The sequence below is a fragment of the Nerophis ophidion genome, linkage group LG03, assembly GCF_033978795.1.
Source record: "Nerophis ophidion isolate RoL-2023_Sa linkage group LG03, RoL_Noph_v1.0, whole genome shotgun sequence".
NCBI classification, from domain to species: Eukaryota; Metazoa; Chordata; class Actinopteri; order Syngnathiformes; family Syngnathidae; genus Nerophis; species Nerophis ophidion.
Window position 1 is genome coordinate 17577309 of NC_084613.1, and position 16279 is coordinate 17593587.

The 16279-nt window shown below is 36.8% G+C and overlaps 1 protein-coding gene and 1 long non-coding RNA gene across 2 annotated transcripts in view; one reads left to right on the top strand and one right to left on the bottom strand.

The window, feature by feature from the left end:
- Positions 1 to 3686: 3686 nt before the first annotated feature.
- Positions 3687 to 16279, bottom strand: part of LOC133549234 (uncharacterized) — a 38993-nt gene continuing 26400 nt past the window's right edge. Inside the window, exons 4-5 of the long non-coding RNA XR_009806052.1 lie at positions 14854 to 14924; positions 3687 to 5228 (exon numbers count right to left, since the gene is read on the bottom strand). This is a non-coding gene — a long non-coding RNA (uncharacterized LOC133549234). The remainder of the gene's footprint in view (positions 5229 to 14853; positions 14925 to 16279) is intronic.
- LOC133549233 (copine-8-like) overlaps positions 10424 to 16279 on the top strand; it is a 161118-nt gene continuing 155262 nt past the window's right edge. Inside the window, exon 1 of the mRNA XM_061894450.1 lies at positions 10424 to 10691. Coding sequence (XP_061750434.1) covers positions 10615 to 10691 — 77 coding nt within the window. The 5' untranslated portion in view covers positions 10424 to 10614. The remainder of the gene's footprint in view (positions 10692 to 16279) is intronic.

Consider the following 16279-nt stretch of genomic DNA (forward strand, 5'->3'; position numbering starts at 1 on the left):
GTCCATGGTCACTTCACGTATTTGACCATTGTCCATTGTCACTACATGTATGTAACCATAGTCCATGGTTGTTACAAGTATGTAACCATAGTCTATGGTTGTTACAAGTATGTGTTCATGGTCACTACACGTTTGTAACCATGGTCCATGGTCACTAAATGTATGTAACCATAGTCCATGTTTGTTACAATTATGTGTCCACGGTTACTACATGTATGGAACCATAGTCCATGGTCACTACATGTATGTAACCATGGTCACTAAACTTATGTAACCATAGTCCATGGTTGTTACAAGTGTGTGTCCATGGTCACTAGACGTATGTAACCATAGCCCATGGTTACTATGCGTATGTAACCATGGTCCATGGTCACTAAATTTATGTAACCATAGTCCATGGTTGTTACAAGTATGTGTCCGTGGTCACTACATGTATGTAACCATAGTCCACGGTCACTTCATGTATGTAACCGTAGTCCATGGTTGTTAAAAGTATAACCATAGTCTATGGTTGTTACAAGTATGTGTCCATGGTTACATGTATGGAACCATAGTCCATGGTCAGTACACGTATGTAACCATGGTCACTACACGTATGTAACCTTGGTCCATGGTCACTAAACGTATTTATCCACGGTCACTAAACGTATGTAACCATAGCCCATGGTCACTACACGTATGTAACCTTGGTCCATGGTCACTAAACGTATTTATCCATGGTCACTAAACGTATGTAACCATAGTCCATGGTCACTACACATATGTAACCATAGTCCATGGTCACTACACGTATGTAACCATAGTCCATGGTCACAACACGAATATAACCATGGTCCATTGTCACTAAACGTATGTAACCATAGTCCATGGTCACTACACATATGGAACCGTGGTCCACAATCCCTCCATGCGTGTACGTCGACACGGTCCTCACCCCCATGCCCGTTGACCGGGTCCGTGCTGACTTGAGTCCAAGTGGTCCAGGCTCACTCGCTCTACATTTCCTCACGTCTATTAGAGGCCTTCTTGTGGTGCAGCGGTTACCGTAGCAACGCACTATGTATGTACACTATATGAACGTCACCCACCTTTTCCAGAGGCCTTCAGACCCTGATTGTCACGCGTGTGCGGATGACGTAACGTAGGAGAGAAGCCAAGAACTGTATTTCGTGGACTTTAGTTTTCCTTTTTCGCTGGGCAGTCCCCCCCCCCCTCCCACCCACCTTGGCCACCGTAGAAGTTGTGTGTTTGTAGACGTTCAAATGTCAGATGATGCCTGCTGAGAATAAACGCCATCTGTCAAAAACATCTTCTCACATCCTTGTTAGGCGCTGTGGAAATGCACACAAGACCTCTCTGTCCTGTTGGCGCGTGTCGACGCTTTTTGGCGCCAAAATGATTTTACAGAACATCTCTGTTGTTGTTTTTTTCCCACTTGATGACCTTTGATGTCTGCTAGCTACTGGGATGCAAGCATAACCGCTAATATTAACTGTGGTAAAAACTACTACTGTTTTAAATGTACTTTTTCTAATAGTAAACTCATTGATAGTGTTTTAAATGTTTAAATGTACATTTTCTGAAAACACTGATAAACTCTAGCGCAGGAGTCACCGGCGCGGTCACCAGGTAGCCCGTAAGGACCAGATGAGTCGCCCGCTGGCCTGTTCTAAAAATAGCAGCACTTACCAGTGAGCTGCCTTTATTTTTTAAATCGTATTTATTTACTAGCAAGCTGGTCTCGCTTTGCTCGACATTTTTAATTCTAAGAGAGACAAAACTCAAATAAAATTTGAAAATCCAAGAAAATATTTTAAAGACTTGGTCTTCACTTGTTTAAATAATTTTTTTTTTATTTTTTTTTTTACTTTGCTTCTTATAACTTTCAGAAAGACAATTTTAGAGAAAAAATACAACTTTAAAAATGATTTTAGGATTTTTAAACACATGTACCTTTTTACCTTTTAAATTCCTTCCTCTTCTTTTCTGACAATTTAAATCAATGTTCAAGTAAATGTATTTATTTTTATTGTAAAGAATAATGAATAAATTTTGATTTAATTCTTCATTTTAGCTTCTGTTTTTTCGACGATGAATATTTGTGAAATATTTCTTCAAAGTTATGTTTAAAATTCAAAAAAAAAATACTCTGGCAAATTTATAATCAAATTTAAATATTAGTTCAAAGTATTTTGAATTTCTTTTAACATTTTTGTTCTGAAAAATCTAGAAGAAATAATGATTTGTCTTTGTTAGAAATATAGCTTGGTCCAATTTGTTATATATTCTAACAAAACGCAGATTGGATTTTAACCTATTTAAAACATGTCATCAAAACTCTAAAATTAATCTTAATCAGGAAAAATGACTAATGATGTTCCATGAATTCTTTTTTTATTTTTTTCAAAAAGATTCGAATGTTTCGAATGAAGGTGTTTCTCTTCTTTTTTTCGGTTGAATTTTGAATTTTAAAGATTCGAAATTGAAGATAAACTATGTTTCAAAATTTTATTTTCATTTTTTTCCTGTTTTCTCCTCTTTTAAACCGTTCAATTAAGTTGTTTTTTTCATCATTTATTCTCTACAAAAAACCTTCCATAAAAGGAAAAAAAAATGTACAACGGAATGACAGGCAGAAATACACATTTAAAAAAAATATACATATATATATATATATATATATATATAGATTTATTTATTAAAGGTAAATTGAGCAAATTGGCTATTTCTGGCAATTTATTTAAGTGTGTATCAAACTGGTAGCCCTTCGCATTAGTCAGTACCCAAAAAGTAGCTCTTGGTTTCAAAAAGGTTGGTGACCCCTGCTCTAGCGCTAGCACGTTAGCTCGCTTAAATGCTAACATTAAAACAAGGGACGTAAACGTATTTCCCCTACAAAACACGACATAGCCCTATCTAAACTATATATATACATATACATATACATATATATATATATATATATATATATATATATATATATATATATATAAACACACTGTCCAAGTAACTAAGGTGTTATTTGTGTACATTGAACCTGTACTCTAGATGTACTCTCGATGCAAAGTTCGCGAATGAATCGAGTCTTTTGAACGGTTCTTTTAAGTGAACGATGAGAACCGATTCGTGTGAGGCGTTTTTTATGCACATGCAAATTTTGCTTATTTTGTTGGTTTAAATATCTTATTATTATTTGAATATATATGTGTATGTATATACATATATATGTATATTAAATATTTACCTTTTTTAATAGTATTTTTTTAAAAATTGATTTTCAATTGTATTATTTTTGTTCGTATTAATTGTTTGGGTTCATTCCTCTTAACACACTAGGTCTGGTAGTATAATTTAGTACTCAAATTTTTATTGTGTCCTAATTTTTATTGTAGTGTTTAGACTTTTTGTATCCAGTAATACATTTTATTCGTACGTATTATTTGTGTATTTCTTTGTGAGCAACAACAATGCCAAAGCATGGAGATATGGCACCGCCTTTTGGAACGTAGACGACGAAAACACAACAACAAAAATAAAATGATAATCAATATTTCGGAAAAGTAATGTTTGTGTCAATTATATTGGTGTGATTAACAGTTAAAAACAAAACTGTGATATTGAGGTAGTCTTTTAAACGACTACCTTCAAAGAACCAAAAAACCCATGTTTTTAAATAAACACAAACTTTATTAACACAGACGGAAGTGACCTCCCTGGTGTCACATAGTGCAGTGTTTTTCAACCACTGTGCCGCGAGCCTGGTGTGCCGTGGGAGATTGTCTAATTTCACCTATTTGGGTTAAAATTGTTTTCAAACCAGTAATTATAGTCTGTAAATTATGTGTTGTTGTTGAGCGTCGGTGTTGTCTAGAGCTCGGCAGAGTAACCGTGTGATACTATTCCATACCAGTCGGTGACAGCCGTTGCTAATTGCTTTGTAGATGTCGGAAACAGAGGGAGGCAGGGTGCAGGTAAAATTGTGTCTAATGCTTAAACCAAAAATAAACAAAAAGTGAGTGCCCCTAAGAAAAGGCATTGAAGCTTAGGGATGGCTTTGCAGAACAAAACTAAAACTGAACTGGCTACAAAGTAAACAAAAACAGAATGCTGGACGACAGCAAAGACTTGCAGTGGAGCAAAGACGGCTTCCCCAATGTACATCTGAACATGACATGACAATCGACAATGTCCCCACAAAGAAAGATAAAAACAACTGAAATATTGTTGAATTGCTAAAACAAAGTAGATGTGGGAAATATCGCTCAAAGGAAGACATGAAACTGCTACAGGAAAATAACAAAAAAAGAGAAAACGCCACCAAAATAGGAGAACAAGACAATAATTAAAACACTACATACAGGAAAACAGCAAAAAAGTCAAAATAAGTCAGGGTGTGATGTGACAGCGCACCTACTTTGAGACAAGAGCTATAGTGATGCATGCTTGGTTATGCTTTAAAGTCATATCCAACAATTGCTACGATTTTTTACCGTCAACTGAGTTTCCTTTTTTAATGATTTATTCTGGTAGTCTGCCTGCGGATTTTTTCAACGCAAAAAATGTGCCTTGACTCAAAAAAGGTTGAAAAACACTCTAGCTTAACTTTTTCAATAAAATATTTTCAATATTGATTGACATTAAAAAAAAAAACTTTTACAAATTGAAATGGAAGAAAATAAACATAAACAAACATGGCTCCGAAAAAGCCAGAAAGAAAGTAATTCCCATAAAAGTCGATGAAACGTCACTTACCCCTTTTGTCCACCAGAGGGCAGTGACGGCATTCAGTTTCACCTCTTGACTCCGAGAATGAAAGTCATTGTTGCTTTAATTTAAAAGTACTTCATTATTTTTTAAACGTATCGTACAGCTGGAAGCAACCAGGGAGATTTAATAAAACGTTAATTAAAAAAAAATCCGTCCTAAGCTTGGAACGCCGCTCCTGACCTTTGTTCGTGTTTCGGGATGGTCAGCGTTCATGCCGACTGAGGCTCATTTCAAAACTGCGCGCGCAGCTTTTTCCCGCGCTGCAGATGTGCGCACATTAGTCTGCTCATTGGCCCTCCGAGGCACGAGAAGCTGAGTCGGCACAATTTCCCATGATGAAGGAGTCTTTGAACGCAGCACAAACACACGACCAAGGTGAGCGGTGTCAAGGTGTGCTTTCTTCTTCACACGCTTGCCCTCTTTCTTCTTCTCTCAATGGAACATCTGAGGTTTGAATCCTCCTGCAAACGATTCACGGTTTTAACAACAAGCTTAGAAAGACAAAACACCTCCATCGTGACTTTGAACTTCTTTTTTTTTACACTCGCTTGATGCAGTGGAGTTGGCACGTTGTGTAAATGGTAAATAAAAACAGAATAAAAGGATTTGGAAATTATTTTAAACTTATTTTCAATTTAAAAGACTGCAAAGACAAGATATATAATGTTCCAAATGAGAAACTATTTTTTTTTCTTTTGCAAATAATCACTAACTGGCGGTCCTTGAACTCACCGTAGCTTGTTTACATGTATAACTTTCTCCGACTTTCTAACACGTGTTTTGTGCCACTTCTTTTTATGTCTTATTTTGTCCACCAAACGTTTAGTGTTGTGTATGAATGCACAAAGGTGAATTTTGTTGATGTTATTGACTTGTGTGGAGTGCATGACTGCAAGCTAATCGATGCTAACATGCTATTTAGGCTAGCTGTATGTACATATTGCATCATTATGCCTCATTTGTAGCTATATTTGAGCTCATTTAGTTTCCTTTAAGTCATTATAATTCAATTGATATCTCATGACACACTATATGTATGTCATATGGCTTATATTTTTTTGCGGCTCCAGTCGGATTTGTTTTTGTGGGGCGGTATAGCTCGGTTGGTAGAGCGGCCGTGCCAGCAACTTGAGGGTTGCAGGTTCGATCCCCGCTTCCGCCATCCTAGTCACTGCCGTTGTGTCCTTGGGCAAGACACTTTACCCACCTGCTCCCAGTGCCACCAACACTGGGTTTCACTATGTAAAGCGCTTTGAGTCACTAGAGAAAAAGCGCTATATAAATACAATTCACTTCACTTAGAATTTAATGGCAGCAACGCATGGCAAAAAAGTTGGCACAGGGGCATTTTTTTTTACCACTGTCTTACATGGCCTTTCCTTTTAACAACACTCTGTAAACGATTGGACAATTTTTCAAGCTTTTCAGGTGAAATTATTTCCCATTCTTGCTTGATGTACAGCTTAAGTTGTTCAACAGTCTCCGTTGTGGTATTTTAGGCTTCATATTGCGCCACACATTTTCAATGGGAGACAGGTCTGGACTACAGGCAGGCCAGTCTAGTACCTGCACTCTTTTACTATGAAGCCACGCTGTTGTAACACGTGGCTTGGCATTGTCTTGCTGAAATAAGCAGGGGCGTCCATGATAACGTTGCTTGGATGGCAACACACGTTGCTCCAAAACCTGTATGGACCTTCCAGCATTAATGGTGCCTTCACAGATGTGTAAGTTACCCATGCCTTGGGCACTAATACACCCCCATACCATCATAGAGGCTTGTTTTTCAGCTTTGCGCCTTTAACAGTCCGGATGGTTCTTTTCCTCTTTGTTCCGGAGGACACAACGTCCTCAGTTTACAAAAAATATTTGAAATGTGGACTCATCAGACCACAGAACGCTTTTCCACATTGCATAAGTCCATCTTAGATGAGCTCGGGCCCAGCGAAGCCGGCGGCGTTTCTGGGTGCTGTTGATAAATGGCTTTCGCTTTGCATAGTAGAGTTTTAACTTGCACTTGCAGATGTAGCGACTGACTGTAGTTACTGACAGTGGTTTTCTGAAGTGTTCCTGAGCCAATGTGGTGATAACCTTTACACACTGATGTCGCTCTTTGATGCAGTACCACCTGAGGGATCGAAGGCCTGTAATATCATTGCTTACGTGCCGGGATTTCTCCAGATTTTCTGAACCTTTTGATGAAATTACGGACCGTAGATGATGAAATCCCCAAATTCCTTGCAATAGCTCGTTAAGAAATGTTGTTCTAAAACTGTTCGACAATTTGCTTACAAATTGGTGACCCTCGCCCCATCCTTGTTTGTGAATTACTGAGCATTTCATGAAAGCTGCTTTTATACCCAATCATGGCACCCACCTGTTCCCAATTAGCCTGTTCACCTGTGGGAAGTTCCAAATAAGTGTTTGATGAGCATTCCTCAACTTTTTTGCCACTCGTGCCAGCTTATTTGAAGCACGTTGCCGGCATCAAATTCCAAATGAGCTAATATTTGCAAAAAATAACAAATATTTCCATTTAAACATTAAATATCTTGTCTTGGCAGTCTATTCAATTGGATATAAGTTAAAAAAGATTTTAAAATCATTGTATTCTGTTTTTATTTACCATTTACACAACATGCCAACTTCATTGGTTTTGGATTTTGTACATCCATTCATGTTGACACAAGTATGTGCTTGCTACATGTTGACATAAGTATGTGCTTGCTACGTGTTGAAATAAGTCTGTGCTTGTTACATGTTTACATAAGTATGTGGTTGTTACATGTTGACATAAGTATGTGCTTGCTACGTGTTGAAATAAGTCTGTGCTTGCTACATGTTGACATAAGTATGTGCTTGTTACATGTTGACATAAGTATGTGCTTGTTACATGTTGACATAAGTATGTACTTGCTACATGTTGAAATAAGTATGTGCTTGCTACATGTTGACATAGGTATGTGCTTGCTACTTGTTGACCTGGACCGTGCTTGCTACATGTTGACATAAGTATGTGCTTGATACTTGTTGACCTGGTCCGTGCTTGCTACATGTTGACATAAATCTGTGCTTGCTACATGTTGAGACAAGTCTGTGCTTGCTTCATGTTGACATAAGTATGTGGTTGATACATGTCGACATTAGTCTGTGCTTGCTACTTGCTGACATAAGTTTGTGCGTGCTACATGTTGACATAAGTATGTGCTTGCCACATGTTGACAGTCTGTGCATGCTACATGTTGACATATGTCTGTCCTTTCTACATGTGGACATAAATATGTTCTTGCTACTTGTTGACCTGGTCCGTGCTTGCTACATGTTGACATAAGTATGTGCTTGCTACATGTTGACACAAGTATGTGCTTCCTTAATGTTGACATGAATCTTTGCTTGCTACATGTTGACACAAGTCTGTGCTTGCTACATGTTGACATAAATCTGTGAGTGCTACATGTTGACATAAGTATATGCTTGCTACTTGTTGACAGAAGTCTGTGCTCGCTACATGTTGACACAAGTCTGTACTTGCTACATGTTGACACACGTATGTGCTTGCTACATGCTGACATAAATCTGTGCTAGCTACATATTGACATAAGTCTGTGTTGGTACGTGTTGACATATGTGCTTGCTACATGTTGACATAAATATGTATTTCTTACATGTTGACATAAGTCTGTTCTTGCTACATGTTGACATAAGTCTGTGCTTGCTACTTGTTGACATAAATCTAGGTTTGCTACATCTTGACATTAGTCTGTGCTTGCTATATGTTGACATAAATATTTGCTTTCTACATGTTGACACAAGTATGTGCTTGCTACATGTTGACAAGTATGTGCTTGCTACATATTGACATAAATCTGTGCTTGCCACATGTTGACATAAGTATGTGCTTGCTACTTGTTGACATAAACTTCTGCTTGCTACATGTTGACATACATCTCTGCTTGCTACATGTTGACATAAGTCTGTGTTTGCTACATGTTGACATAAGTATGTGCTGGTACTTGTTGACATAAGTATATGCTTGCTACATGTTGATACAAGTCTGTGCTTGCTACATGTTGACACAAGTGGGTGCTTGCTACATGCTGGCATCAATCTGTGCTCGCTACATGTTGACATTAGTCTGTGTTTGCTACTTGTTGACATAAGTCTGTGCTTGCTACTTGTTGACATTAACCTCTGCTTGCTACATCTTGACATAAATCTGTGCTTGCTACATGTTGACATAAGTCTTTGCTTGCTACTTGTCTACATAAACTTCTGTTTGCTACATGTTGACATAAATCTCTGCTTGCTACATGTTGACATAAGTCTGTGTTTGCTGCATTTTGATATAAGTCTGTGCTTGCTTCATGTCAACATAAATCTGTGCTTGCTAGATGTTGACATAAATTTGTGCCTCCTACATGTTGACATAAATCTGTGCTTGCTGCATGTTAACATAAGTCTGTGCTTGCTACTTGTTGACATAAAACTTAGGTTGCTAGATGTTGACAGAAAGCTGTGCTTGTTACTTGCTACATAAGTATGTGCTTGCTACATGTTGACATTATTCTGTTCTCGCTACATGTTGACATACAACTGTGGTTGCTAGATGTTGACAGAAGTATGTGCTTGCTACATGTTGACATAAATATGTGCTTGCTACATGTTGACATAAGTCTGTGCTTGCTACTTGTTGACATACAACTGTGGTTGCTAGATGCTGACAGAAGGTTGTGCTTGCTACTTGTTGACATACAACTGGTTGCTAGATGTTGACAGAAGGCTGTGCTTGCTACATTTTGATATAAGTCTGTGCTTGCTACATGTTGACATAAGTATGTGCTTGCTACATGTTGACATAAATTAGTGCTTGCTACATGTTGACATTAGTCTGTGCTTGCTACATGTTGACATTAGTCTGTTTTCGCTACATTTTGACATAAATCTGTACTTGCTGCATTGTGACATAAGTCTGTGCTTGCTACTTGTTGACATACAACTGTGGTTGCTAGATGTTGACAGAAGGCTGTGCTTGCTACTTGTTGACATAAGTATGTGCTTGCTACATGTTACGATAAATATGTGCTTGCTACATGTTGACACAAACCTGTGCTTGATGATGAAAATACCTAAATTTTATGTGTTGTTGTTGAGTGTCAGTGTTGTCATCTGTGCTTGCTACATGTTGACATAAGTATGTGCTTACTACATTTTGATATAAGTCTGTGCTTGCTACTTGTTGACATCAAAAGTTGTCAAATATTCAAAAGTGAAATAGTTTTAATTAAATGCTGTAAAATATGAAAAGCGACATTAGAATTCTGACACATTTGATTAAACACATTTGATTAAACTGTGATTTCAAGTTGAATTATATTTGGATTCACTTTGTGCATGTAGTGAATATGCTCATTGAGGGGTGGGCATCAGTGACGTCACAGGTGTGACTTAAGTCATTACATATTGTTACTCTAACTCTCAGCCTATTGAAATGTCAAACTCTGTCTCTCCCCCCTCTCTCTCTCTCTCTCTCACAAGTGTGTGTGTACTCGTGCACGCCGTTACTCCGCCCCCTGCCCCCCTCCCGAGCGTGCACGCGCGCGGCAGGCTGTGAGCTGCTGAGTCTCCCCCTCCTCGTCGTCGTCAGACTCCAGCAGGCTTTTCCCGCGTAAAGAGCCTCACGTCACCACTCAGGTGGGCTACGCGCGCGGACCCTCCTCGGCGCCATCACCCCCCCTCCTCCCCCGCCCTTTCCCCACCAAAGAAACCCCCCCACTCCCCTCGCCGCGCCCCGCCCTCCTCCTCGTCCTCTCATGCCCGCGGCTGCCGCTGCTGTGTCCGGGGGCGAGCATGGCGTGCATCGGGGACGCGGACCCCTTCACCGCGGCCATTCCCGCCACCAAAGTTGAACTCACCGTGTCGTGCAGGTGAGTCCGCGCGCGTGCATGTTCCAACCTGCGTGCCGGGGCGAGCGTGGAAGTCGTTGGGCGAGCCTTGCGGAGCCACGTGCACGTGCAGCCGCCGCGGATGCATCGCCAGGCGCGTGCGCGCGGGTCAGCGGTGGTGGGGGGCTGCCCCGGTGTTGCTTTGGCGCCAAATGTCATCATCTGGCAGCTGGCACGTGCAACGGCGCGCTCGCGTGGCGCCAACACGAGCCCTGCATATTGCTGTGGATGTGTACTATATACAAACATGACACATGCGTGGTGGATACATGGCCATCAAAAGTCCACATTGGATCAGAGAGTGTACCTAATGAAGTGGCCACCGACCGCTTATGTTGTCGTTGGCGCCAGAAGTGTAGTACGATGTCCACTGGTGTACATTGTGGTTGTTTACTCTCATGTGTTGTACAACACGTGTTCAAGCTAGCCTTTCTATTGTCTTTCATTTTTCAAATCTTAAGTGATAATTTGGGTGTATTCTTTTTAAATCAGTTTTTAGTTATTATGTCATAGTTATATGACATAGTTATTATGTTATTAGTTATTATGTTGTTAGTTATTATGCCATTATTATGAGTTATTATGTCATTGTTATTAGTTAGTACGTTATAGTTATTCGTTAATATGTCATTGTTATTAGTTATGTCATTATCATTAGTTATGTCATTGTTATTAGTTATTATGTCATTGTTATTAGTTATTGTGTTATAGTTATTAGTTTAATGTCATTGTTATTTGTTATTACGTTTTAGTTATTAGTTATGTCATTGTAATTAGTTATTACATTATAGTTATTAGTTATTATGTCATTGTTATTCGTTATTACTTTATAGTGTTATTAGTTATTATGTCATTGATATTAGTTATTAAGTTATAGCTTTTAGTTATGTCATTATTATTTGTCATTGTGTCATTTTTATTAGTTATTATGTTATAGTTATTAGTCATTCTGTCATTATTTGTTGTTATGTTATAGTTATTAGTTATTATGTCATTATTAGTTATTATGTTATAGTTATTAGTTATGTAATTGTTATTAGTTATTATTTTATAGTTATTAATTATTATGTAATTTGTTATTAGTTATTACGTTATAGCTTTTAGTTATGTCCTTGGTATTTGTTATTATGTCTTTGTTATTAGTTATTTTGTTATAGTTATTAGTCATTATGTCCTTGTTATTTGTTATTACGTTATAGTTATTTGTAATTATGTCATTGTTATTAGTTATGACCTTATAGTTATAAGTTATTATGTCATTGTTATTAGTTACTATGTTACAGTTATTAGTTATTATGTTAAAGTTATTAGTTATGTCATTGTTATTAGTTACTATGTTATGTTATTAGTTATTATGTCATTGTTATTAGTTATTACGTTATAGTTATTAGTTATTATGTCATTGTTATTAGTTATTATGTTATAGTTATTAGTTATTATGTCATTTTTATTTGTTATGACCTTATAGTTATTAGTTATTATGCCATTGTTATTAGTTATTATGTCATTGTTATTAGTTATGTTATAGTTATTAGTTATTATGTTAAAGTTATTAGTTATGTCATTGTTATTAGTTATTACTCTATAGTTGTTCGTTATTTTGTCATTGTTATTAGTTATTATGTCGTTGTTATTGGTTATTATGTCATTGTTATTAGTTATTATGTTATAGTTTTTAGATACATCATAGTTATTTGTTATTGCATTATGTTATTAGTTATTATGTCATTGTTATTCATTATTACATTATAGTTATTAGTTATTATGGCATGTTGTGGATATTATTAGTTATTATTTGCTAGCTGTGTGTAGTGTTGTACGGGATACAGGTACCAGTAGTAGTAGTATCGCGGTAGTAATGAATCAAAAACGGTACTATACTCTACGTCACGTCATGACATTGCTGGGTTTACGAGCAGAGGAGCATGTTCGGCAGCGCACGCACACATGGAGTAGTTACAAGCAGACACTGTGTGGAGACAGAAAAGGGAGAACAGATGCGTTTTGGCTGAAAAACTAAAGATAAAGGTGAAGTTATAACACTGAAACGCCCTCAGGAAGAGATGCTTTAAGACATGGTTAGCTGGTTTGTAGTTAACGTCCATCCGCAGTCGGCAGTTTTAGCTAAAAAACTAATCCTGGCCCCCATGGCGAAAAATAAAGTGCGTTTCTTATAAGTATTATTATCATTGGAGGACAAGGAATAGCTAAACATGCTTCACTACACACTGTAGGACGATGCAATAACTCACCAGCACCACCGCTAACAAAAGCTATTGCGCCTGAATGTAAAGAAATGGGTGGATTTACACCTAACATCGACTGTAATGATACCAAGCACGGGAGCGTGTCTAGTCGATACTGCTATGATTACATCAATATTTTTTATCGTCACAAAATCTTTTTTCCTTTTTTAAAAATGTATATTATTTTTTATAAAGTATTAAATGTTATATCATAGTTTATTAGTTGTCACATCATAGTTATTATTTTATTATATGTATTATTACATTATATTTATTATATATTAGTTGTGACATAATCAGTATTAGTTATCACATCATATTATTGGTTATTATATTATGGATATCAGTTATTACATAATTGGTATCAGTTATTATTGTGGGGCAGTATAGCTCGGTTGGTAGAGTGGCCGTGCCAGCAACTTGAGGGTTGCAGGTTCGATTCCCGCTTCCGCCATCCTAGTCACTACCGTTGTGTCCTTGGGCAAGACACTTTATCCACCTGCTCCCAGTGCCACCCACACTGGTTTAAATGTAACTTAGATATTGGGTTTCACTATGTAAAGCGCTTTGAGTCACTAGAGAAAAGCGCTATATAAATATAATTCACTTCAATTCACTTCACATCATAGTTATTAGTTATTTGTTACGTCATTGTTATTAGTTATTAAATCGTTGGTATTATTTATATCATCATAGTCATTAGTTATTACATCATCGTTATTATGCGTTACGTCATTGTTTTTAGTTTTTACATAATTTTTATTAGTTATAACATCATAGTTACTAGTTATTACATCGTATGTATTAGTTATTTGTCACATCATTGTTATTAGTTATTACATCATAGTTATTAATTATGTTACGTCATTGTTATTAGTTATTACATCATTTTTATTAGTTATAACATCATAGTTACTAGTTATTACATCATATGTATTAGTTATTTGTCACGTCATTGTTATTAGTTATTACATCATAGTTATTAGATATAAGTTATTACATTATTAGTTATTACATCATAGTTATTAGTTATTATATTATGGATATTAGTTATTGCAACATAGTTATTAGTTATTACATTATTAGTTGTTACATCATAGTTTTTGGATATTAGTTATAACATCATTGTTATTACTTATAATATCATTGTTCTTAGTTTTAACATCATAGTTATTAGTTTTAACATCATAGTTATTAGTTATTACATCATTGTTATTAGTTATTACATCTTAGTTGTCAGTTATTATATTATGGTTATTTGTTATTACATTATAGTTATTCGTTTTTACATAATTGTCATTAGTTATTACATCATAGTTATTATATATTATATATTAGTTATTACTTCATAGTCATTAGTTATGACATCGTAGTCAGTTATTACATCATAGTTATTAGTTATTAAATCACAGCTAGTAGTTATTACATATTTTTTTATTAGTTTTTACATCGTAGTTATTAGTTTTTACATCATTGTTATTATTTATTACATCATAGTTATTAGTTTTACATCATAGTTATGCGTTATTACATCCCAGTTATTAGTTATTATATTATGGATATAGTCAATACATATTAGTTATGACGTCATAGTTATTACATCATAGATATAATATGAGAGATATTAGTGTAGCAGCAACCAACAGTCAGTGAATATTTGATGGATTATTTGCATCCTCGTTAAAATAAACACAAATATTTTTTTCTTCCTTTCTTGTTTACTTTTTTCTTTTTCTTGCACTTCTCCCTCTCCTATTTTCTTTTTTCCTACTGTTCCTTTTTTCCACACTTTTTTTAAAATTTCTTCTCCTTTTCTCCTCCTTCCTATTTCTCTCGGTCTCATATTTCCTCCTTCCATCTTCTCCTCCTTCTCCTCGTCTTCCCCCTCCCCCTCTTACTTCTTCTTACGTCGGCTCTCTTCTTTCTCCTTCTTCTCCTTCACCGTTTCATCCTCCGCTCCTCACTCTCCCTTGCAAGAGAACAAAGTGAGGATGTGACAAAGTCCTCCAAGCTGGGTGAGATAATGACTGTGAAGGCAGTGGAATATAATGGCAGGTAAATATCATGTGGACTAAATCACCGCAGCTTTGATGTGCCACTCCTCTTTTCTTCCCTCCATCCTTCATTGTCATTTTCTTCGCCGTGAAGAATGCTAAAACACGTACAAACTGGTCTACTAAACTCTTGAGCAGAGGCTAGCATCTCTTTAGTGAGCAGAGTAACAATCTGCTGATCATGAGAACACCAAATGTGGTTCTCTCGCACACACACCGAGTGATTAATCTAGACTGGAACTGTGCTGCGGGAGCTGTTGTGTGTTCATGTTTAGTGCGTCTGGAAAGGACGTACTTTCTGACAGCTGTGAGAAAGGTTGCTTGCCAACATGGACTATCGAAAATGAAAATATTGCACATGTTGTCTACTCAGCAACATTATTTTATAATCTTAGAGCTGCTGCATGACTCAATTGATGCGTTTTGGTGTCATTCATTTCCTTAATATGGAGGAACAATTGCTAACATACCTCGTATATGAAATCAAACAACTTCTTGCAATATGCATTTTCTCGCAGCTGGAACATTCCAGCGCACACTCGCAGTTAGCGTTAGCGTGGTCCACGATGCTAAAAAGAAAGAGGGTTGCATTGTAGGTGCACTGCAGGACAGCTGTGCAAGTGTTCACTAAAAAAAGTGGTACCTATTATATGTGTGTGCTGCATGTTTGACAACATAACAAAACACCACATAACATAAGTGATGGCATGAAAAATACAGTAAATGAGTGTCTCCATGGTGAAAAACCCAATAGTGCAAGCTAAAATCTCCTTTAAATAAGGCAATCTGCTGCAGTAATTAGTTGTACACGCAGTCTTAGTAGATCACACGCGACACGCCGACTAGTAAACACTATTTTTTAGTTTGCACACGCTGTTCAGCCCCTGCTCTTTGTGCTGATGTCTGGAATGGATTTATGCGGTCTTTAAATTAAAGTGGAGTAGTAATTTTTTTTTATTTTGGTGACACCTAGTGGTCACAATAACGCATTAAGTAGAGATCATGATGCGGTAAGTTGAATGATCCAGACACGTTTGTTACTGGATACTTTTCTACTATGCCTTGGAGACTTTGTATGTGTAAATAATAACTATATGATACTTGTTTATATTGACTAATATCACGTTTTATTGTTAAATATGTTTAGCTTGAGTGCTATTTTGTGCTTAGCTGTTGTGTAGCTGCTTGCTCCTTGTCGCCTATATAGCCAAGCATGTTTACCATTTGGGAATGACTTCTTGGACATTTAGATGGTAACGAGCTGTGTAGC